This window comes from Struthio camelus, chromosome Z, assembly GCF_040807025.1.
Source record: "Struthio camelus isolate bStrCam1 chromosome Z, bStrCam1.hap1, whole genome shotgun sequence".
Taxonomy (NCBI): domain Eukaryota; kingdom Metazoa; phylum Chordata; class Aves; order Struthioniformes; family Struthionidae; genus Struthio; species Struthio camelus.
Genome location: NC_090982.1, coordinates 41,661,330 through 41,686,939, shown reverse-complemented (window position 1 = coordinate 41,686,939; position 25,610 = coordinate 41,661,330). Strand labels below are relative to the sequence as shown.

The 25,610-nt window shown below is 41.7% G+C and overlaps 1 protein-coding gene across 5 annotated transcripts in view; it reads left to right on the top strand.

The window, feature by feature from the left end:
• Window positions 1-1,925: 1,925 nt before the first annotated feature.
• Window positions 1,926-25,610, top strand: part of LOC104150540 (protein Largen) — a 157,808-nt gene continuing 134,123 nt past the window's right edge. For all 5 annotated transcript variants that reach the window (XM_068928653.1, XM_068928652.1, XM_068928650.1 and 2 more), the window contains exon 1: window positions 1,926-2,144. In XM_068928653.1, coding sequence (XP_068784754.1) covers window positions 1,983-2,144 — 162 coding nt within the window. In that variant the 5' untranslated portion in view covers window positions 1,926-1,982. The remainder of the gene's footprint in view (window positions 2,145-25,610) is intronic.

Here is a 25,610-nt window from a genome sequence, read left to right as displayed (position 1 = left end):
ACAGAAGTAGAAGCAATCTCTTACCTATTTAAACCGTGTTACGTATAGTTGTATACAGTATACTGCATAGTTTTACAGTATCCTTAAAAGCTTTATCATGCTACAGACCTTTTTCCCTATTTATCAGCTGGATGTGAACTGGCTTCCACACGGATCGCGTCACTAAAAGCTTTTCATGAGCGTTTCCCCTTTTCTGTTCAGACAATGCCTGCAAGGAAGGGTATTCAAACATACAAATTACTTTAAACTTGCTCAACATCTTGTGGGCTGTTTTCTTCTCAATTTGGTGGTGACTTCAGGTTAGAGATTCAAACTGCATTACTTGGCTAGCTTCAAAAATCATATGATGTTGTTGCTCATAGAGAAACAATTAAGCAAAAATAACCAGCAGGAAAGCTTTTAAAAGTCAATGTTTGAAAAGCTTTTGCTGTGGTGAGATGAAAAAAAATCTGTCATTAAACTTGAGGAAAATAAGCAATAAGGGGTCTGAAGATGGCCTCTTTGAAATTAAAAGCCCCATGAAGTAGTAATTGAAAATGTTTTTCTAATATATGCCCAGTACTAAAAAATGATTTCAGCCGAACACTGCAGATTTTATACTGGTGAAAGTGGAAAGATAATTCCACCTAAACTAGGACAGCAAGCATGGGATCCTGCTAAGCAGTGCTGTCAGCTCCTGTCTATTCACAGCCCAGCACCATACCTATCCCAAAGACAAACGGTTCATGCACCGAGGTGCAGACATTGCTCTGGGCAATGTATCTGCTTCCCCCCTTTTGCTTTAGCTAAGTTAAAACATCTCAAGCTGCCAAAACTCTCTCAGAAACAGAAGCATTTACAGTATCAAAGTCAGGTGCACCCATGCAGGGTGATTCTCGAAGCAGGGCTTGGCTGCATGCCCCCTTCTTGCTGGACTTGGCTACTGGGCGGTAGAAAGTCCTGAAACAGTTCCTTTTACCTGAACATGTCACCTTTTTGCAGTAAGATGAAAAAACGGTGGAGGTGAGCGATACCTAGCAACCTCTTCCTTTTGCCCCACAAACTGATCTCTGAATAAAGCTAGGAACAGCGCGTGTTCAGAAGCAGCACCAGCCTCTGCTTCAGAGAAGGAGCCAGGTACCGTTCCTAAAAGCTGTTTTTGCTCACATGCATTTTTATTTCTATCTGATGGGATGTGTAACCTTCACTTCCCGAGGAGAACAGGGTCTACTGATCACTCTGTTTGCTCGGGTACATGGGGGTGTGCAGAGAGACGGAGGCGCCCCTAACCAGCTTGGGGGCACCATCCTCATCGCTGCCTCCTGACGGGAGCTGCTGCCCCGTCGAGGCGCGAAGCGAGCGGCGCTCCGCCGTGCGGGACACTCACCCCGCGCCTGACTTTCTGCGCCAGAGCCAGGCAGCGCTGCCGTTGCCCTTCGACGGGAATTTGGCTGCGAGCCGCTAAAAGCGTTTTATTTCGGGGCGGGGGGGGGGAGGGGAGGGGAGAGAGTTTCGGTGGGTATTTCCCTGCGGCGGAGCCGGCCCGGCCGGCGCGGAGCAGGGGTGCGGGCGGGCGGCCGTGGCCGCGGCGCGCGGGGGCGGAGCGCCCCTGCCGCCGGAGCCGCCGCGGTGCCGCTCTGGGCGGGCGGCGGCGGGGGGCGATGCGGGCGGCGGGCGCTCCTCCCTCCCCCGGCCCCTCTCGCGGCCGGAGCCGGTGGCGGGCGAGCGGGCGGGGCGCGGCGCAGGCGCGGCGCACGGCGGGCTGCGGCCGGGCCCCCGCGCCGCTCCCGGGAGCCGATGGCAGCTGCACAGCGCGGCCGCCCGGCGGAGAGCGGCGCGGCGCGGCGCCCCCGGCGCGGGATGCGCGGGCGGGCAGGCGGCGGCAGCGGCGGCGGCAGCAGCAGCAGCAGCTCCCGGAGCCGGAGGGACGGGGCCAGGCGGCCGGCGGCCGCGGCGCTCGCCTGACCTGCGTGCCCCGCTGGCCGCGCCGAGCTCCGCGAAGGATGTCCGCCCAGTCCCAGGGGACCGCATCCTCCTCCTCGTCGCCGTCCGAGGGGCCGCCGGCAGCCTCCAAAGCCAAGGTGAAGGAGCAGATCAAGATCATCGTGGAGGATTTGGAATTAGTCCTGGGGGACCTCAAAGACGTGGCCAAGGAACTTAAGGAGGTGAGACGGGCGGCATGGCAGGGCAGACCCCCGCGCCCCGCTCTGCCCCCTGCGCCTGTGGGGCTGAGGGACCCGCTGCCCCCGCGGCTCGGCGACTTGTTTCACCACTTCTTCGCCACGGGCCGAGCAACTGGTGTCCGGGCTGGGCGCGGGCGGCCCCTCGCCGCGCCCCGGGGCGGGCGGCCGTGGCTAGCTCCCGGCGGCCGCGGCGGGGTCGGGGCGGCCGCAGCCCCGAGGGCGATGGAGCCGCCCCGCGGCCGGGCCGGGCCGGGCTGGGTGAGCCCCGGGGCCGGGTGTGCTGCGCCGGCTGCGCGGGGGCTCCCCGCGGAGTTTTTGCTGGGGTCTCGCGGCGTCTCTGGCGGCGCAGGGAAGGTGTCGGGGGGGGGGGGTCCCGCAGCCCTGCCCGCGGCTGCCCGGCGGTGGCAGAGGGGGTGGGAGCGACTCCCCTCCAGCAGTGGCAAATTAACTTTTTCGGCTGTAGCCCCGCATCGCGGCGGGCGGCACCCCCTCGGCCTTGCCGGCCAGTGAGCGCTGGCGGTGCCGGTCCCGGCCGCCCGGGGCTCGCCCCCGCGGTCCCCGGGGTGCGGAGTCCTCGCCCGGCTCGGCGGCCCCGGCGCGGCGCGGCTGCCTTGGCTGCTCCAGGCTCCGCCGGGGGCTGAGCGCCCTGTTCGCCTTGCCTCTCTGGCCAGACCGCTGTTGCCGGCTTTCTTTTGCCGGTGGCGAGCGTTGTCTCCCCGAGGTTAATCCGCCGGCGGAGCGTAGTTACCGCGGGGATGCTGGTAAGCGGCGAAATGCTGCCGTCCTTTCGGGGATTGCCCCGTTATCTTGATTTTGCTGCACAACTGGTCGACAGATGGTTGGGTTATGCGCCGAAATTCGAGTCCAAAATCTCCGTGCGCTGCTTTGTTAATTCTGTGTTTGACGTTTATAGTGAGCTGTGTTTTTTCGCTATCAAATATTAGTTTTCTGTTTTAACAACGTTGTCAACAAGTTTTATTCAACAGACTTTTGCCTTCCGAGGCAGTCTGAAATTCACCTAGCGCTTGTATAACGTTTAAAGGTATATTCACGCACTGCTCACCAATCACAGCTGTTGTACTACTTCTCACCCACGATTCCACATTTCTCACTCTTTCTTGAAAATATGTCTATAATATCTCTTTTCCTTAATGTGCTGTTGTTTGGGTTTTATAGTTTTTGTGGATATTTTCAAACGGAGATAAACATTGTTTGTAGGGCAATTCTTTGAACGTTTTTAAGACTGGCAGAGCGAACTGGCTTCTGTTGCTGCAGAAGCACATTTTTCAGGACCTGGAGAGGATGTGCTGTGATCCTTCCCATGAATGTAAATCACGCTCTGCACATAATCAGTCCTAGCTTTCCTCTACTGAGCAAACAAGATTTCTGTAGGTGGAGGTCATGTGTCATCATTTACTGTGGCATGTTTTATCTAAGCAAACTTGTCTATTCTGGTTGACTGCATCTGCAAAAGAAAACTGGATTTACCTCTGCTTCATGGGGAAATGGCTTTTGTGGAACTCCTTTTCCCAAGCAGAAGTGAAATGCAAAATGGAAGTTGTAGTGATATGATTTTGTAACTCAATTAACAACTGTGTGCATGTTAAAGGATGAGAAGATCACTGTGTTTTGAGAAAAGAGAAATGTTTTTATAATAAGGAGAGTCACATCTTGTTCATAATCACTCATGAGTTTTTGAGTAATTTTTTCTCCAAATAGGTGACAAATACGCATTGCATATGCAATTACCTGTGTTTATTTACAGTATTATCTTTGTGTTAAATACACTTGGTAGTCTGTTTATTTTGAAAAGTCAGTAGAAGTTTGCCATGTGACTGGCAAACTGATATTGGTGGACTCCCATTGTCCACCATTCATAGCATAGACTCAGTCTGTGCAATACCTCTTTGATACATCTGCAATATATACCTTTTTATGTGAAAGTGAGGTAACTGATGTTATATAAATTAATAATCAGGCTGTCTCAGAGGTTGTTTGTAGGTGTTGGAACGCGCTGACAGATCTTTCATTAAAACATCCAGGAAGTTTTTTAGAGTTTTGCTATGTTACACACACAAGCATAGTTGTACTTAGTATGTGGTTCCTTACTGGATGACCAGGCAAAGTAATGAACTAGAGGACCTAAGATCACACCTTTCTGTTTTTCACTTTGAATTTCGTTCTTCTGGAAATGTTTAGCCTACCCTCGTTCTTCACTTACTGTTTGTAAGAGTCAGATTGTTGTAGTACCTTTTCTGTTGTTTGTTTTCCTCTCTTTTTAATCTAGTATTCTGAAAACAGCCTTTCGTTCTTTTTTATTTCTTCACTGTTTTTTTCAGGAAGATTTCCATTCTGTTGTAGAGGTAGGTCATGGGTCTGTAGTGTGTGTGTATGTGTGCAGTTATGGATGGATATGTGTAGTTGCTATATTGAAAATTTGGCATTTGTTGTGGAACTTCAAGATTTTTCTGTTTACATCTACCTGTTTGTTGCCCTTAATTATAGTGTATTTATTAAATTACATTTGATCTAGCCTTTTAGGTAATGGGATCGACTGGATGTACTCTCATCCTTCTAGTCTTTTCTTTGTATGACTTTATATTCAAAGTATTGTCAAATTGAAAGATTCATTACTTCAAAGAGAACAGTTTATCACTGTAAGGAATATGCCTGTCATTACTCCTATGTTATGTTGCATTTAACTTGTTATAGTTTACTAACATTAATGTTCTTGTATCTACTCTTTGCTCCAAAGCTTTTTTTCTAATGGCTGGTTTAATAGTTTTTGTGTTTAACAAGGGAGGGGGGAATGGAGAAGGTGGGAGCCTGTAAACCCATGAAGTTTATAAATATTTCTGTAAAAGCAGGTGACAAAAATCACAGAATGGTTAAGGTTGGAAGGGACCTCTGGAGATCCTCTAGTCCAACCCTCCTGCTCAAGCAGGGTCACCTAGAGCATCATCGCCTAGAATTGTGTCCAGGTGGCTTTTAAATGTCTCCAGGGAAGGAGACTCCACAGCCTCTCTGGGCAACCTGTTCCAGGGCTCAGTCACCCTCACAGCAAAGAACTTTTTCCTCACGCTCAGACAGAGCTGCCTGTATTTCAGTATGAGCGCGTTGCCTCTCGTCCTGTCCCTGGGCACCACGGAGAAGAGCCTGGCCCCATCCTCTTGACATCCCCCACCCTCCTTCAGATACTTGTACACATTGATCAGATCTCCCCAGAGCCTTCTCTCCTCCAGGCCGAGCAGGCCCAGCTCTCTCAGCCTTTCCTCATAGGAGAGATGCTCCAGTCCCTTCATCATCTTTGTAGCGCTCCGTTGGACTGGCTTCAGGCGCTCCATCTCTCTCTTGTACTGGGGAGTCCAGAACTGGACACAGTAGTCCAGGTGCGGCCTCCCCAGGGCTGAGGAGAGGGGCAGGATCACCTCCCTCGACCCGCTGGCAACGCTCTGCCTAACGCGGCTCAGGATACCGTCGGCCTTCTTGGCCGCAAGGGCACGCTGCCGGCTCACGGTCAACTTGTTGTCCGCTAGGACTCCCAGGTCCTTCTCCTCAGAGAAGGAGCCTCCTCCTTCTTTCCAGCAGGTCAGTCCCCAGCCTGTACTGGGGCATGGGGTTATTCCTCCCCAGGTGCAAGACCCTGCACTTCCCTTTGAATTTCATGAGGTTCCCCTCTGCCCGTCTTTCCAGCCTGTCGAGGTTCTTCTGAATGGCAGCACAGGCCTCTGGTATATCAGCCACTCCTCCCAGTTTTGTATCATCAGCAAACTTGCTGAGGGTGCACTCTATCCCTTCATCCATGTCATTGATGAATATATTGAACAATTCTGAACCTAGTATTGATCCCTGGGGGACACCGCTAGCTGCAGCCCTCCAACTAGACTCTGCGCCACTGATCGCAACCCTCTGAGTCCTGCCCTTCAGCCTGGTCTCAATCCACCTCACTGTCCACTCATCCAGCCCACGCTTCCTGAGCTTGCCTATGAGGACGTTATGGGAGACAGTGTCAAAAGCCTTACTAAAAGTCCAGGTAGACAACATCCACTGCCCTCCCATCATGGGATGCAGGACAAATACATGTTAGCAGTTACTGTGTCTTAGAAGTTGAATGTCTGTCTCTCTCCCATATCTATTGGTCTGTTTAGGCTAAAGTAACCACAAGAGGCTGAGCTTGGAGAAGGGCTGAGTAAGAGGACAGGCTGCGATGGGATGATGCTAAAGAGAGCTTCAGAGCTGCAGCTTATATGTGTCTCATCCTTTCCAGGGGCAACTCATCAAGGAGGAACTCGGCCGCTCCCGTCTCCTTGCTACACAGAAACACAGGGTGGGTGTGCACGAACAGTAGGATGTGGTTTTTTGTGCTGGAAGGAATCACTGTTTAAAAGGAATTGAGTAGCTGCTATTTGATGAATATTCCAAAGAGAAATCAAAGCAGTGCCAGAGGATTGAGTAATGCTGCATATTCCTTTAGTCCAGGCTATTTCAAAATTAATTCAGTGAATCCTTAAACTTAGGTTTTCCTCCAGAGTATTGGATAAAAGACCTTTTTCTCTGCAGTCTGTCTAGAAGGATGGCTATTACTGCCTTGCTTTGCAGATGAAATTTGTCTGTCAAGTACTTAAATAATGAGGTGATGAGCACTGCAGGAAACCAGGAGATACATGCTCGCTGAACTATTTTGGAGGTAAAATGCATGATTCTCTGGCTGATTTCAGGAGAGGTTGTAAGTAGGGTGCGCATGTGGATGACAGGGTATAGAGATCTGTCTCGTCTTAATACTGATATTATCATTTTGAAGACTTCCCTGCTTTCACATTTTATGATGATATCACACATTTCTGGAGCTCTACACTTGTTTACATTAAGGAAATACTTCACTAAATCATTTGGTAAATACTTTTTATAGTAATAAAAACTCATCATGCAGAACAAATTCCTGGAAGTTGTGTGTGAAACACTTGCATAGCTTTTAATTGGCTGAATATGCTCCAACCTTTTATCAAAAGGAAGCAGCTGTGTAGCTATTGCCAATGTTTAGAATAATCCAAAATGGAGGTGCATGAGAAACAGAAGCTGTAATAGGCATTGCACATGCATCAGTAAATTTCCAGGCTTTCCTAGTCTACCTCCTGTGCTCTAAATCCTCCCAGAATGTCTTGACGAAAGAACAAATGAATAATCCTCCCTCATCTAACTGCTGTGTTTATTTTCCATAAAGATGTCATATATAAAACTTGGACATGACTTAACAGTGTTTCCTGGGGCAAGGGTGGAACTAGGAGATGTAAAAATACATGGCTAAGATTGTTATGGGGTGAAAGACCTGTTTTCTCAACTAGGTCAGTTATCTTTTTTTGAGGGGGTTGTGGATTCCATGTTCTTCATTTCTGGATCAAGCTTGCCTGAGCATATTGCAGTTTCGGCACCAACGTTTTCCATTCTCTTGTAGTTTTTGTGTTCAGCCAACTGTCCTGTTGGCACGAAGGTGCTTCAGGTTGTTGCCCATTAATTGAGAAACTACGCAGCTGTAGGCTGTATCCAGGACCAGGATTAGAGAAATGGTGATCAGTCATGCATCGGTATCTGTGATGTGCAGGCAGCAAATGTTACCAGTGTGTTTTGGGATTGTATGACAGTGGGGTGGGGAGTGGTTACAGTTTGGGAACAGAATATGCTACATGGAGACCTGGAGGTAGGGTACGACAGAAGCAAGACATTTTAATATGTTGATTCTTTTCCTGCTGATTCCTGCCTCTTCTCCTTCTCTTCGGGCTCTTTCCAGCCCTTGAGGACCTGCAGCTCTTTTTTTTCTAGATATTGGCAGCCGAAGGAAGAGGGTTTCAGGTCTATATGTTCCTGCCTTTAGAAAGCCAACAAATGCAGATGCCCTTGTCACGCAGGGGTTTGGGATCCAGGCGTTTTTCACAGTGTTGCCTGTGCGGTGGCCTTGCTTCAGGGGTGCACTCTGTATTCAAATGTGGTCAGTAAGGGGTGTATCAGTGAGGGAGACTGGAGCTTGCCAGTGGCTTGCGTAGCAGTAGCTGGGGCTGGAGTCGAGTTTAGGTACCAGGACGAAGGTATCCTATCACTGATGGCATTGCCTGTTCCAAAACTTGCTAATCTCTGCAGCAGCAAACCTTTTTCGTGATTCCTCGTTATAGTCCTTGGTGCCAGATGCAACCGTGAACCTTACCTGGGTGTTTGCTGCAAGTGCACAGAATGATTCATTATGTAAGAGAAGCGCTGCACAGCAACTTTATTGTGATCTGCCCAGAGGTCTAAACAGGGCCATAAATAGTTGTTGCAGTTAACTGGATCATAATTTTTCTTCCTTTTTATTGCTTGTGGTCTATGAAGTATTTATACAATTATACACAGTACAAAAGTGCAAATGTATTAAGATAAAATTCACGTGTCAGTAGTATCCATAAAGCTAATGAAGCTAATAGGTAGCTGTGAACCTTAAAAACATGTTTTCAGGTTGTCAGGAACATTTTAAGTGCTAGTATAGTACTAGGTGATGTTGCTTTGCATCTGATTTGTAATCAAAGCTACTAACAATTAGTAACTTTTCATTCTCGTACAACACAATGAAAAGAATAACTAGCCTATATAGGGAGCACTACTTATTAACATTAAGAGGCTTGACAGAAGGAGGCATGCTGTCAGTGTTATGCTAGCTATTTTGTTTTTATAAATGCTCGTGTCAGCTACTTCATTCCTTTTATGCAATACTAAGCTCCTGATAGTAATGTGTTGTACAACTATGAGCTAAATAGAGCATATATAAATTCAGTTTTCAAATAAAAATAGTACCACAGTAAAAATATTTATCTTCCTGCTAAACATGAACTTCACACAGTTCATGCACTACTGACAGTGAAAGAGAAAACAAAAGTAGTAAGGCAAGAGCTCTGTCTGATGCAATCAAAAATTGTTTTGCCACTGACTTCAGTAGGAGCAAAAATGAGTTTCAAGTTGACAGAGGTTAGTTTGGGGGGCACTTAATTTGTCTTAACACTTCAGAATTCAGAGGAATCAATAGTTGTGTGTGTATGTGTGTACGTGTGGATGTGTTGTTCAAAAATAAGGACTTCACTGAGTAGCCTCAATGAAGTTTTGTAGACTTTTGCCAGTTTCTTCTAAAAACAAAACAATACTTCTGTTCCCATTACTCACATTGGACAAAGATCTAAAATAACCTTCCCACTTGCAATCAAAAACTTCCAGTCAACTGACTACTCAGTCAGTTTATACATAACTAACTTGTACTCTTTCCTGGGGGGAGGAAGGGGGATTTGTCCTTGAGTTTGAATAGCACTTCCCCTTATTGGGGCCTAAACCATGATACATCAATGAACAGCAACTTTATGGTCTTCTAGTTTTCCTCTCTTTTAGAGTTGCAAAATATTGATGGCTCATAGTGTAACTCTGGATATTAGTTCTGATCTTCAAAAGGCAAGTGAACCCAATGAACGGTGACCTTGCCTAGAATGCCTGTATGTCCCATTCAGATGTCCCCATTTCATTTTTGCAGTAGAGGTGGTTGTTACTAGGCAGCTAGAGTAAAGAGGTGTATTTTGCAGACAGAGTGCTGTCATTGCCGCATAACTTAGGGCTGACATTCAGCCGTGCAGGTAACATCAAGTCATTTACTGTGGCCTCTTGTAGATAAGGCTTTATTTTACTCTGCTACTAGTTGGGTTTGGGATTTTGTTTTGTTTGGGGGGGAGGAGGGGATTTTTTGATATATGCAATTAAGTTGCAGCTCATGCAGGTGATTTTCTTAAGGCAAAGGTCTTGAGGTAGCATTTCACTCAAAATTCAGCGCAGAGTGTGTATTAGCTCTCTTCCTGAATTTTTATTGCACCAACCACAAAGCTAAATGGTAAGGGCTGCACCCTACACAAACTCCTTTCTCGAACAGCTTGTATCCAGCTCTATGTATCATTTACTCTGGTTATTCTTCCAGTTTCCTTGCAGTACTTGCAATGCCCCCAAGTGCCCTTTTTTATTATACGCATGGGGAGAGCCAAAGCAGAGCCCGCTTTTGTTGTGAAGGGGTTGAGACAGCCGTAGCATATCTCTTACTGCAGCTTGCCCATGTGGGTCTGCCGTTGCTGAATCGCAGTGAGTGGAGGGCTTGGTGGCTGAGCTGGTGGCATCTGTTTTAGTTTGTAATTATTGTACTAAAGCAGATTGGAGTAATGGAGAGCAATTGCCTCCAAACAGAAGGAGTACTGTCAATTGTTGCTTTTGCAAAAATAATAGTTATGTTCATGTCTTTAAAAGTTAACAGACTCATCTGTTGTTTCATGCAGCATGCACCACATTGTGTTATGAGGTCTGAGAGCATTGAAACTGAGCTGTTTCGTTTGCGTTGTAGATTATTTCTCAGTATTCTGAAAAATCTTGCAAATTTAAACACTTGTTTGTCTTTTTTTTCTCCTTAAATCTCTTTTTGAGAACTCTGCAATTGTTATTTCAGTCTTGTATCTGCTCTACTGTTATGTTCTGCTCCTTAGTGTAGTGTGCTTACAGGCCTTTCAGGGAGCAGCTTCAAGTTAGGATCAGAGTAAGATATCCTTACTCACATTGTAGTAATTTTGTATAATAAGGAAGAGGAGAAGAAGAATTTATACCTTTGAAAACAGCGTGATGGGGTAGTTGTTTGATTAAAGTGAGATCATCTGCATGTGGTTCCAAAACTTGTGATGGGGAACCAACAGGCAGGTTTGGCTTCCTACTGAACTGTAGAGAGATGAAGTGCTTAAAATCTTCAAAATGGTGATATCTTGGTATTTTATAACATTTATACTTTATTGGAACTGTCAATGTGTTAAAACAGGCAGCTTATCTGACCAGTGAGATGCAAGTGGCGGGGAAAAAAGGAAAAGATCTGAAAACATGAACAAATAACCAATTTGGGCTTGCTTCTGCAGGATAATTTATTGGTTTATACCCCTGTGACTCAACGTCCTTTCTATACAAAATTATTGTCAAAATATGAAAAATCAAGGCCAATATTTTTTTTCTTTGTTGCAATATGATACAAGTATAATTCTTTCTTTGCATACTTTGCCAGTTAAATTCTTTCTTGTTATATACCTCCTGCTTTTCCTTACCTTTTTGTTAAAACTTGACTACTCTGATGTTCAATCCCTGTTACAGTAGAGAAGTTTTTTCTTATGTTTAAGTGGAATTTCCTGTATCTAAATTTGAGCACATTGCCTCTTGTCCTGTTGATGAGCACCATGGACAAGAGTCTGACTCAGTCTTCTTCATATCGCATATTTATTCACATATCAGGTATTTATAGATTCCCCCTAAGCCTTCTGTTCTCCAAGCTACACAGTCTCACTCTTTCAGCTTCTCCCTGTATGAGAGATGCTGCAGTCCCTTAATCACTTTTGGGGCCCTTCGCTGGACTCACTGCAGCGTTTCTGTGTCTCTCTTGTACTGAGGAGCCCAGAACCGGACATAGCACTTCAGATGCACTCTCAAAGAATCAGGTAAATTCAGTAAAAATACTGTGCAATGTACATTAGCTTCCCATTTCTTAATCTGAAAACTTAAAATTAGCTGAGGAATGTATTACTCTACTTTTTCCTTAAAGTTGCAGTAATAAAGAGTTATGAACTCAGCATTGCTTGCAGACTGAATCTCGGTTTTACTTATTTTCAGACCCAACAATACGTAACAGATTTGCAGTACAGCTTCCTATTCAAGTTTAATGGATGGAGGCACGCAAGAGTTAGGAGCTGATGTTTGTGGCTGCGTGCAGCCGTATGACGTGACTGGAGCATGCATGAGGCGTTGGGCAGTGATGCTGGGAAGGGAAGGCTGCAGCTCCTTCTGCTCTTACAGGAATGCTACTTCTCTGTAACACTGTTTCGTGAAACTGTGGTATATCCTTTTCTCCACCTCCAAATTACATAGTCCTGGCAAACCCAATGCAGTTGCTCAGATTAACTTTGGAACCATTCAAGTTAATTTTGTCCCTGTGCTCCAACCTCTGCAGCTGTCAGTTGGGTTGTTGGTTTGTTTGTTTATCATACCAACCCCTCCATCTCAATAGGGCTTTTCATTTTCTTTTGCTCCTTTCCTTCATATCAGTTTCTGTTTCTCCTGAAGCTTGTGCCCTGTATGTATTACAGTAATAATGGCTATCAAAAAGGCATCAGGGTCATAAAATGTGAGAGAGCTTGGCTCTGCATTCTTAAATATTGAATTGGAGAAGTCAACATCAAAACTCTAAGCTTGATCTTAAGAATTTCAGATGCTTTTCTGTAACATTTATCTTGGTAACACAATTGCTCTTTTTTTCTCATGCATCTTTTGCATGCTAGTAAGGAGATTATTCGGTATGTGATCTGGAGGTATTGTTAGCATAGCTTGTATCTCAATTTTAGAGCTGATATAGCAACAGAAAGCCCTGTTGTTTGAATCCCAAAGTTACCTGGGTTGTTATTACAAGCAAAAGCTTTTTCTTTAAAGTTCATGACAGGTTAAACTGCTGTTGCGTTGCAGCTTTCCAGGTCAGTGTCCAGAGTATTTAAAATTCACTGCATCTTTCCTCAAAAGACTGCAGTGCTGCTGTCTTTAACAGTGATTTTCAGTTTCCAGCTAGAGTGTACTTTTCTTCTCTAGGTGTTTTTACTGATGACCGCAGAGACTGTTTAGATGGGCCAGGTTTATGGTGGTAGGTGGTCTGTGCTGGTGCTACTGTATCCTTTATTTTTGATAACTGGGATGGTAAAGTCTTTCATTACTTTTAGGACAGGGACACTTTATGGGACAGTTTTAAGGTTCATTAAAACAATGGCATTTGGATGAAGAAGTGTCCTGTGTACAGACCTTGGCTGTTTCTGGTGGTTTGTGTCATTGAGATTGTATTGAAAGAAATGAACTATACAGGAACATATACCTTAGCAGAGGTGGTAAAACAACAGCTGTTCCTTGAAGTTGAAGTACAGATGGTACGATGAACCTGGAAGGCTTACAGAAAACTGGTATTTGACCAGGCTGGGAGATTTCTGTTGAGGCGAGATTATGAGGACTGGCAGTAGTTTGTTGCTTTTGTTGTCAGCTCTTGACCAGTGCTTTGGGTGTGCTTATTTTTCACATGATTATTATTCAGTTCGGTCCATTAAACACATTTCAGAGAATTGGAATGGTTTAGGTTGTAAGCACCTGAAATCATGTGAAATGACATCAGTTAATGAATATTTTTTTTATTAGCTGTCCTAAGTCTTACCAGGAAGAGCTTTTGGTGATGCAGTATTGTGTAACCATCGAGGTAGTTGACTAAGCTGAGACTTGAAATTAGCTTGCTCTGTATTGTGGGAAATATAGTGTACTGGAAATGTACATAATGTCCTTTTAAAGGTGATTAAGGCAGTATAGCTGCTCAACCCCCTCTGTCCCATTCTGTTGCTACAGAGGGCATTCTTTACAGTGGGGATGGGTGTTTAACTTGCACAACAGAAAGTCATAGTACTTTAGATGCTGAAGACAGTGAACTAGGAAAAAGTCTACCGCTCAAGAGTGAATGCTTATTTAATACAGATTTTACATAGTCTGTTTCTTTCTTCAGATGAAAACAGGAGGAAGAATGAGATATAAAATGATGTAAGCAATTGGAGAATTAAATAAACTGCTGTGAGAGAGTATTCAAAATATTCAGATTTACTTTTGAGGAAGGTTTGAGGGACATAATGAAACTGAGGACACCGTAGTAAACTTAGAATAATGGTTTGTATGAGCTTTTTTCCTATTTCTAAGCAGGTGTACACTGAATAAACTTAATTTGACTTTGATAGAGCCACGCCAGTTCATATCAAGTCAAACACTGGCCTGTTGTCCATAAGCAGTGCCACTCATTCTGGAGACTATTTTGTGTTTGAAGTTGGGTGCTGATTCATAGGAATCCATATTCTTCCTGTTAGGAAAAATTAGAAGCTTAACACTCTTACAGATAATATGAATTGCAGTGCTGAGGTAACAATTCTTTGTTTCTATAACTGAAGTTCACTGTGCACCAAAGAATCATAGTCTGAGATCGATTAAAATTAGAAATAGGTAGGAATTTTACATTTAGATGTCGGGTAGCTGTTTGAAGTGTCATAAAAAAAAGGGCTGTTGTACATCTCCTGTTCACTAATGAATCTTTTCTGGGTAACTGTTGCAAGACTATCAGTGTTACATGTAGCATCCTAGTGGAAAAACTGACTGCATTTTAACAAATGATGGCAGTGTACTATTTCTAGGAGATGAATACTTTGATAGCATCTTGAATCAGAATTGACTTCAAGTTTCTTAAAAGTCAGAGGAGGAAAAAAAGAGGGTGCCACTTTTCTAATACTTTTGACAGCAGGTTTAATATACATTCTAGGTTATTTTCTCCATATTTTAGTCATCTGTTGCAGACCTACATCTAGCTTAGAATATGAATTATTTCTGAGACTGATTGTTTAACAGATTTTAGTCAACCAAAGGCATAAACTAAAATAAAATGCTAAAAGCAAAAGATAATAAAACTCTCTCTGAGTGAATTCTTTCTTTAGCAAAGATGTAAGCAAACTTGACTTGATGCTTTGTATTTTAAATCCAGGCATAGTTAATAACGTTTATTATGAAAAGAAGACAGGATCTATATTTCTGTAGATTTTGTGGATCATTTCCAAAGTATAAAGCAAGCTTCTCATGGTTTAGATTACACCACTTGTGATAGTAACATCTCGGATATAGTATTAGCGTCCCAGTATTGTATGATAGCTTTCAAAAACTTTTTTTTTGTTTCTTTTATAGCTCTCTTTTGAAAGGGTAGCAAGGCTGTGAGGGAATTTGGAATGTTTTTGAGTCTTAATGTTCCAAAATCAAGTTCTTGTTTAAATATCTGCTTGGTTTATACACGCAGAGTACTTTTTGCAAGTTCATCTTTTATTTTTCAGCTTAATTGATTTTATTAATGAAGAGTGAGGCACTGTTGTGATCACTCTGAATTATAGATATGATATTCCACCCTTCTATGCATGGTTTCTTGTTCATAATGGAACCAAGTTGTCTGTTACATAAATGCTAATATACTCCAATTAAATTTTGATCAAGTGGCAGTAACTGTTACATTGTATGATAATTAAATGTCTATTTTGAGCAGATGAAATTGTTACTTTTTTCTTGTAGAGTAACTATAGTCTTGCAACACTATAGAGAGTCCTATTTCATTACAGAACCTTCTTTTAGACTGTAGCAAGCCTGTATAATAGGGGACAAAACCATAGTGTCTTACTTTCTTCTGAGCAAGCAGCAAATGTGTGTGGCTTTAAGGTTTTTCCATCATATGAAGGAGATATTCTTGGAGTCATGTGCTTCCTGCTGCAGACTGCCACGTGATACAGACGCAGGAAGCATAGTACAGTCTTTTGGGGAAAGTAAATTGTTTAATCCAGGTAAAACCCTCAAATAGACAAATAAACAGTGAAAATAAAATTTTGTTACAGGTTTAGTAGTAGCACAGCTTATGAAGAAGTTTATCACAAAGTCCTTTTCCCTTAGCAGTACCCTTACCTTTGATTTGGTTCTGCTTCTGATTTTTTGTATGGTGTCTGTTCAAGATACAAATTATGTATGATAAATTAATGATAATTTATGATAAATTAATATACACGGAGCACTGGTGTGTTGTGGCTAGACTAATTGCAGAACTTGTCTCCTGTGACATAGACATATACTTGACATGATTTTCTCTGTCCAGGCATGTATGTTCTCCAGTGGAAGTGGTTGTAGATAATGCACAAGGCATCCTTCTCTCTTAGGAAGCGTATCCTGCTTATAGCTCTGTAGGAAATCTCTCTGAAGAAATGCTTTCCTTCAAGGACGTCAAAGGAGAACAAATTATCTTAGTGTTTTCTGTACCATCTCTGAGGAATAATGAAACTGGAAAAGAACTGTATAGAGACTCATAGGCTATGCAGAAGTATTTGCAAGCTGAGATAGTCTGCTCTTGTCTGGTCTCCTGTATTATTCCGGTATGAACATTATCAGGAAAGAAATCTTAAAAATGAGTAAACTGCTTTCCTGAAGGAGAATGCATCATGCATCATTACATTCAGCAAGATTTTAACCATTTTCTTTTTATAAAGGTTCTGTATTTTTATTCTGTGAAGAATACATTCTGGATGAATGTTGATACAGGGTTATCATCTTGATTTGCAGACTGCTCTCATGCCTCTGTTAGTCCTCCTTGCCTTGTGTAACAAGATTGGTAATTTTCACTATAGATAGGAAGGAAATTATAAGCGTAAAAAGTAGGAATAAGAATTATGAGTGAATTCTGTTGCTTCTAGGTAAAATCTCAGGGAGTTATAGGAGCTGAAACTGTTGACATAGAATGAAATGCTCAGAGAAACCACAGGAAGAAAGAAGGTAAGAAAGAGGAGGAATGCTGAGAGTGGAGGAGGACAGAGCGCAGAACAGAAGGCTTTGCTTGACTGTTTCCTCCAGTTAATAAAAAGGAGGATGAAATTGGAGTCAAAGACCTTCCAGCCATCAGCTCAGCTTTTTTAGATTGGCAGGCCCATTATAATATATTTTTTAATTTTATTACTTTTCCATGTGGTGGCCTGTATGTTTTATTTAAGAATAGAAGCCTAGAAAGAACATAATACATCACTGAAACCAGGTCCCTTCTAATGCAGGCAGATTATACGGTTCTTTTGTGAGTTTATCTAGTTCCATTTTAAATATACCTAGGTTTTTGGGGGGCTTTCTTTTCTTGATATTGTTCCCATTGGAAGATTATTTTATGACAGTTGAGTAATAGCTAGGAATCTTTAATATTTTTACCTTTTTTTTTCTTTTTCATACTCAGGTTATTTTTGCTAGTGCTGTCATTCAGCTCAAGTATTTCTTGAATGTTTCTTCCTCTACCTGCAGCTTATACTTAGATACAGTAACAGAGAACAGTCTTACTCCTTTTAGTAATTTGATAGACTCTTCCTTCTCTTGAAGAAACAGCCTCCAGAAGCGTATACAATAAATGTATTGGTGTATAGGTGAGATCTAACTAGAGCTTTGCACAATATTTCTTATCCCTACTGGGCCATCTCTATTGGTACATCCTGGTGTTACATTTTGATTTTTGTATCAGGTTGGCAGATGATAGCCATGTTATGATCACCTTGTGCACAGAGGTCCTTCTCCACACAGTTGTATGAATTAATGAACTTCCAGTTTGTAGCACAAAGATAATGTGTTTGTCCTTGCAGTTATGACATTACATATTGCACAATGTGAATTTTATTCCGCTTTTAAGCATCTGTGAGATTTACTTCATCTGTTTATAGTCTTCTGGCTCTGTGTCATCAGAAAATTTCTTTATAGCACTTACAATATTTGTGACAGGGTTATTAATAAAAATATTAAATGAGTTCAGTCTAAGTCTGGTTAAGGTGTTTCATTGCTTTTTCCTCCTGAACCAAATCTACTTCTTTTTGCACATCTAGAAAATCAGTGAATGTATAAAGTAAACAGCAATCTACCTTGGAGGTGGCTTTTCATTCGCTATGTAGTTAAGTTGTGGAATAACTTGCCATTTTACACTATGGAGGATGTGAGTTTTCATGGGTTCAAGGGGTTGGACAATGTTAATGAAAAAGAGCTTGCTAAATGTATAGAATGAAGCACAGTTATCACAAAAATCCTGGGCCTCAGGTGACTGTAGCCTGGGAGGGTACTTGAGAAAAGTACTTGTCATGTTCATGTACTTTTTCTCTAGCATCTGTTTCTGGTCACCACTGGAGAAAGATGCTAGGCTAAGTAGAGCTTTGGTTTGACCCAGTATGTGCATTCCTATGTAGTTTATTATAGTTCAGCCCATTTTACTTACTGCCTTTTGTCTTTTTTCATAGCCATTTCCAAAGTTATGAATTTCAATTTAGATCTATCAACCTTTAGTTGCCATCTTCCTAGTTTAAATATAAAAGTAATATAACATTTTTTTTCCCCTCATGTGATATCTCATTTGACTGACAAGATTAAAAGGCCATGGTACTGGAATTGAAAATAAATCCGTCAGCTCTTTGGAGTAGCAGAGCCAAGCTTGTCTCACGCTGGTCGCTTTAGTGCTTTGGGTTCCTAGGGTTTCACTTCTATCTCTGCTGCTCAGAGTTTCATTTCCATTATTTATCTTGCCATTGGATAGGCAATACTGATACTCAGTGTCGGAATAAAAGCCAGGTAGTTTTACCATCACACTTGAAAACTGATACAAATTATTTGGAGGCCATCTGTCTGTACCCATCTTTAAAGTATAGTCACCACCATGTTTCCTTCCTTTTCTTCAGACGCATCTGAGAAACATTTCACTGTGTAACATCTGTTTCAAAGTCTAATTTAGGTTGCTAATTATCTCTTTAACTAAACATTCTCGGTCTTTGAGACATAGCTTTCTTTACTGTTCCGTCTTTATTTCCATGAGTTCTTGGTGGCCTGTTTATTTCTATATGCTTTTTGAGGTAGTTATTAACCAAATTACTTCTGGAGGTTTAGGATTATGATAATCCTGATTATTTTTGCACTTTGACATGAATAAATTGCACTGCCTCTCTGTACCCAAGTCCGTGAGGTCCTCAGTTCAGTTAACTTTGCTAATCAGTCCCTTTAGTTTGTCAAAGTTTGCCTTTCTTAAAGCCAAGATCTAGGTTGCACACCTATTTCTGTTTGTTCTTTCATTATAAACTAAATGTATTAATCTGCCATCACTTGAGGCAGGGTTATTTCTGTGACTGCACTTTCTACAAGGTCTGAAAGAAGGTCTGAAATAGTATGCTCTCTCTCTCAAACAGTGACTAGTTGAGAAGGAAATCTCTGGTTTCATCCTCAGGAATACCTGTGCATTACCATTAATAATAGTAGCTTTGCATGTGTTACTGGAAGTACTTGAGTTAGGAGGAGATGGAACTTTTAAGTATCAGCTAATGAGTACTTTATTAGTTTACTGGACAATAAAGCAGGGTCAGCAGATTCAGCTGGTCAGAGAAGTTCCAAGAATAATAGTTGCAAACGTTTTTCTGAGACAATGGTCACACTACAGTAGTATTATTAAATTACTTAATATTGCAATAATTTCAGTGACAAACGTTGAGACTGTAAAGAAATGAACTGAATAAACAAAAAGACAAAATGAAGGAAACTGGACGTAAGAGTCAGAGTAATGTCTGTGCAGTCTGGCAAGGCAAGTTGTAATGTCAGGAATCCAGCTACAGGAGGGGTTTCTCCGAAATTATGCCCTTTATCCTTGCTATTCTTATATTTTCTTTTGCCTATATAAACTTCCTCTTAGTCACCTTAAATTGCAGCTCTTACTTTTGTGAAGGGATATTTTCCCTCGTAAATTTTCCAGAGTGGTGTTCTCCTATTGTTATTTATAGAGTTATATATGTTCCTGTTTCTTTTGGGATGTTTGTTATTATTTTGTTCTTTGGAAGTTATAAAATCATACTGTGCATCTCTTGGGTATGCTTGATTGAGAAAGCATATGCTGTAGTTTTGCTTTTTCTCTGCTTGCTTTCTATTTTCCCTCCAAAAAAAATCAAAATATCTTTTCCTTTTTTCCTCCATTAATACTTCTTATGGGAAATGAAAGCTGTTTACATCACTTAAACTCTGTCCTTGTTCTAAGACAAAATGATACTTCTAAGTAACGACCTTTAGGCTTTCTGGCCTAGTTTGCATTATGGCAGTCCCTTAATTCTCTGAGCAGGGGAGTGAACTTTCTCAGTGTTTCATGTCTTCCTTGAGGGTTATGAGTCATCTGTTGTGAAACTATGGCCAAAGAATGACAACACCCTGCTGGAAAGTCCTCTCTGGCAGATTTTTTTGTTCCTTTCCCTCTCTCCAGTTAACAGACTTCTAGTAAGGTTTCTCAAGCTCTGGGAAATGTTGTATTAAGATGAGCAATTAAAAACAAGAGTGATAGCAGCTGAACATTGCAATTTAAGTGGTGTCCTTTTATAAGGGAGTGACATTAAGCATTTGTCTCTGCATGTTGTTACAAACCTATTCTATTAGTGAAGTAAAATAATGTCTGTAGGACCGATTTGCCTGATGCTGTATAGTCATGTCAAAGGAGCACTGTCAAAAGTGGCTGGGTACATTTTCAAGATCATCAAATACCATTCTGAAGAGCTTACCTGGTTTTGCTCAGTTAATTTTATTTTGTTTTGCTTTGTAGGCAAATATAATCTGGTAAAGGGAGTATAACATTACTAGATTGCCAGGTGCTTCCCACTATAAAATTCCATCTTCAGTTGTTTGTAACTTTTTGCTAAGTCTCGATAGTTCAGACTGAAACTTTCCTTATGGAGTTCTCCATCGTGCTGATTTTTTAAAATTTTATTTCAATCTTAAATGGTAGATCTACTTTAGAGGAGTAAGCGTGGGGAAAAATTTGTTGTTTTCATCCTGCTTTCCATGTTCATGCTTGAAAGTTTTCATTCCCCTTCTTTCCTCTGCTTTCGCAAAGGAACTGAAGTTTGACCCGTTGGAATGTAGCCTGTATATTTATCATGAAAGTCTGTATGGCATAACCAAGGGACATAAACGCCCCCCCTGATCTGCTGTGACAAGTCTCAGTCCAGGACTCCAACCCCCAAGTGTAAGGAGTCTTCTTTTCTCCCTGCTTCCTCCCCTGAGTAAACCACGTCGCTCTGTGGAGCTAAACTGGCTGGGAAAGGTACATAGCTGCAGTGAAAGACGGTTGAAGGCAGCTTGGGAGTAACCTGCGGCTAGGCTGCTGAGATGCACACAGAGTTTAGCATGGAGTGTAAAGGAAACTCAGCAGAGGGAGTGGGAAAATGACCATGAATGAAAAGACTGACATGATGATGAGACCATGAGGAGAGGGGCATGTATAGCCTTATGCCAAGGTCCCTTTTCTTCAGCATGCTTGAGTGAAAAGGCACCTGGGATCCCTGAGTTTCTCTCTTCCTGATCACTAAATGTATGTGAAACCCTTCAGGAAAAGGTCCAATCTCGATCTTGAATCCTGCATACCATGGCCATCAATCATCTCATTCCCTTGTGTGCCAGGGGTTTTCTGTCAGCATGACTCAACTGGCTGCTGATGTGGTGCCAAATGATGGACTCCATCTTCTGCCTTTTTTAGTTTTCTTTTAAACTAGGAGATATGATGTAACGAAACATAGGATGAGTAACTTTGAAACATTTCTTTATAGGTTTTGATGCAAATTACCTTCTCGTAACTCTACCTTGTTTAGTGTATTTGAGGATGGTTGCTACTTGTTAAGTAAGTAGCTGTGTGATACTGTGGTGTTCTCCGAGTTATTTGGTGTGGTACCCCATTCCTTATACAAAGCACAGTGTTCAAAGTTTCTCTGAATGGAGGAATAATTTCCTAGTGGGCTTTTCTGTGATAAGCATCATTATGGTCCTGGAAGGTCTCATAAATGTTTAATGAATTTATTTTCATAGTGCATCTATGAGATGAAGGGGTAATATCTTCAGTTCACAGATATAAAAACAAAGGATGCCAAATGTGAAATACTACAGACCTCGTTTTTCAGTGTGCTAAGCACTACATAGCTCCATTGATTTCAGTTGTAACTGATTTATCTTTAGCAAATCAGATATCAGTATTTCAGGACAGATACCAGAAAATAAGGAATACACAGTTACGAGCTACTGAAGTGATTTCATACAGCATCACCAGGCTGTGTGGCAGAGACAGGGGTAGACTAGGGTTTTTGAAATGATATTTAAATAAATTAGCTATTGAGTCTTTTTTTTTCCCCTTCTTAAAAAAAAAAAAAAACACCCTCTGTTGCCTTCATACCTTCCAACACATCAGGCAGAGGCTCTTTTACCAAGTGGACCTGCTTTGTTTTCAGGCCGGCTTGACTCTGTTCACTCAATCAGGCATAGCTTGTGTTGAAACTACTGGGTGATCCAAGTCTGGACCATGATGTGTGTATGCTAGGGGATCCAGCTAAAATGGTAGAGGTAATTTTGATCTGGTATTTTCTGAATTTTAAGCGTTAGACTTTGGTAGGAAGGACGCTAAAGGCTGCAAAGTTTGCATTAATATAAATGGTCTAGGTCTATAAATTGTACTGAATTCAAGATTAAAAATAAATCTCTGCCTGAAATGAGGCCACTAAAAATGATAGGCTTTGAGATGGATTATAGAAAGTGAATAAACAGCTAGCTAACGTTAATTAATTGAATTATGGACATGTGGAATAATGTGTTTAACTGTTAACTGTGTTCAGCTGAAATACTATTGCAGTCTGTAAGTGTTAAAGGCGCAGATACCACCAAATAGCTGACTGTATTATGGGAAAGAGATTTGAGCCTTGTATTTTCATTATTCCATGTTCTTAGCATGCCTTCTGTGGAACATCTGGAAGAAGGATCTTCTAGCGCTTGCATAATGCTCACTGAGCACATAGGGATCAGGTATGAGCAGTCAGCCAAGGCACATCAGGATCTGATGAACTTAGTCATTTTATGGAAGTATTTTCACTTAGGATTGATTAAAATAAGTGTAAACAGTTTTTAAATGAGCTGAATTGCATTGTGTTAAATTAACACTGTGTTACAGATGTGAGACATTCTTTTCCTTCCTACAATCCACATTGTAAAAATCTCTTGGTTTAAACTTCAGTCTTGTTTCATCTCATTGCTCAAAGATGATCGAAATTCTTTTTATTAAAAAATTAGTGATGATCTTAAATAAATGTTCACTTTTTTCTTATGTTAGCTTTGATTTGCAGTTACATTTAAAAATACTAGGGAATCTTTTATTCCCTAATTATGGGTAGTCTTGATCAAAGTGTATGCATTACAGAAGAAAGTGTTTCTTTAAAAAAAAAAAAAAAGTATTTGTTTGTTCTCTTTTGTAAGACATACTGGAAAAACAGATTTGTTATATTTTTTCACTGGAATTTTAATTAAGCAAAGTCATCCAGGGTCTAGCATAGATGCTCTTTAAGATTGCAAATTGAAATTTATTTAAAAAAAAAAATCCAAAAAACCAAGTGTATTGCAATGAAGAAATTCTTCCCATATGTGAACTAAGTATATAGTATAGTCTGCTTCCAGGGCACATTTGACATTCTTCTACTGTATTCATTATACAATAAATAGAACATTTAAAAATGAAGATAAGAAACATCTACAATACCCCTTTTTTTCTACCGCTCTGCTATTCCACCGTTTCTCTTACGGTGTATTGTCAGTGTTTTCTTTCTAACTATAAAGGTAAAACAGTCTCCAGGATAATGTACCATTAAGGAAGACGCTGTTTTGCTACCACTCCAAAATATTTTTTGTTCCTGAGATGTGTTGCAAGATAAACCCAAAGTCAGAGACATACTTTATTTCACGTGTATTGAAAGGTTCATCACAACTTGCAGTGATAGGAAAGGGGAAACTGGATGTTTTTGTCAAATTTAGAGGTTATAAATGTTTAAAATGCTTACAGCTAAAATTATGCCTAAGTCAGCACATAAAACTGAAAAGATTGATACAAGTCTTTGTTGGTTTGTACTTAGCTTGTGTGCTTTCCGTTGAGGTTTTTCAGGCCACGCAGAGAACTTTCGCACCACTATCTGTTCTCTCTGTGCTCGCCCCCACCCACAAGAAGAGCCTCCATGTCTTTGCTGGTTTTTGCGTGGGTTCTTTCTGATCTTCTGGCCATTTGCTCTGAGTAACCATTGCAGCAGTGTTCAAGGCCCATTTGTCACCTTTGTTATTGCACTGTTGCTGTCCTTCACTGTGCATCTATTTTGATGCTAAAATGACTCTGTTTTCAATAGCTGAAGGAGACTTAGTTTTAAATTCAGTGGGAAGCAGGAATTGTTATTGCAGCAAACCTCCAAAACAAGTCTTGGTCCAGACTTTCAACTTGGACTGCAGTAGGTTTTTTTTGGAAACCACTCTTATGTCTAAAATGGATTATATGTTTGAAATGAAACCCTAAATTTAATTATTTTTCCTTGCTTGGCTAGTTATAGATGTTATTACAAAATTTTCATTAAGTCCACCCAGAAAAATCTCCCGAGACAGGATTATGAAAATGAAACACTGTACAGCGTTATATGTTAAACTCAGCTCCACATCTATGTGCTTGGTTTGACTGTATTTCTCTGACCTCACCAGTGTGTTGTGAAAATAAATGCGTTGAAGATTGTAAAATGCCTATATATTATGGTAATGGGGGCCATGTAAGTACCAAAGATAGATGAGTAGACAGATAGCATTAGTGCATTAGAGGGTTTCTTGAGAACACTAACCAGATTAAGTGCTACTGTTCTACTATGCAGCAATGTTAATTGCCAATTTTTGGCAGTTGCACAAGCGCTAATTACTTTTTAATAGAACCAATGGAAGAAAATTTTCCACTAAGCTTTTATGGATAATTATTGCAATTTTTTTCCCTTTCAAGAGCTTGAAAGTTTGCTCTTAGAGCATCCATCAGATCTGCCTTCTAAACGGTAACAGTACGACACGTGCATGCTAAGATTGTCTTCTGTAACGTTACGGTGTCCGTATCTGCTTTTAAATGAAACCGTTTAGAATCTACTCCCTCGCTGAGCTGACAGTTCACACAAATAGTACATTAGCGCGTTGCTTTGTCTTGTTGAAACGCATCATGCTTCTACACAGCACGTTACAGAACAGACACAGCTATAGGGACTGTCCACGGTGCTGACAGATTTTGAAGTGAAGCCTCGTGCCTGTGCTGAATAAATATGCAGGGCTGCTAGGATTTAATGTACTAAATTTGCCAGTGTTTATTTTCCAAGATTTCCAGGGTTTACTCTTTCTATGCATCTTGCTCTCTTGTTATGCATTCATATCGTGCTCAACTAGAATGAAAAAATTGCCATAAGGATGGCGAGATGAGATCCATGTAAGATGACAAACTCTGAATCTTGTTAAAAGATGAGTGTGTCACTGCAGTTGGAGTGAAACAGGATTGGCATCATCTTAAAATCACCCTTCTGTTGAGGGTTTGTTACAGTCCAGTGGGATTTTAAGCTAACACTTGTCTTTCGTAATACTTCATAAACTAATATGCTGTATCTTCTATGGTCTGAGTTAGGCCTAGTGCTGCTGCGTTTGGCTGCGTACCCCACTGTGGCTTCAGGGTTCAGGATCCCCCAAAGGCTACAGGGTAAAATAACAGCTCTTCCACTGTCTGGGAGCTGTAGAGGTTCCCTTGTAGGACATGACCTGCAGATTATCAAGGGAATAACGGTTTGTGTTGGTCTCATTCCGATAGGGTATCACGTGGTCCTTAGCATAATAGGTACTATGTAAAAACAAGGTTTTTATGATTGGCAGTGGTCGGCCATGGGCAGCCTGCCCCAAACAGCCTGCTCCGTGGAGGTAGGTGCAGGGTTTCCTCGAGTGTCTGAA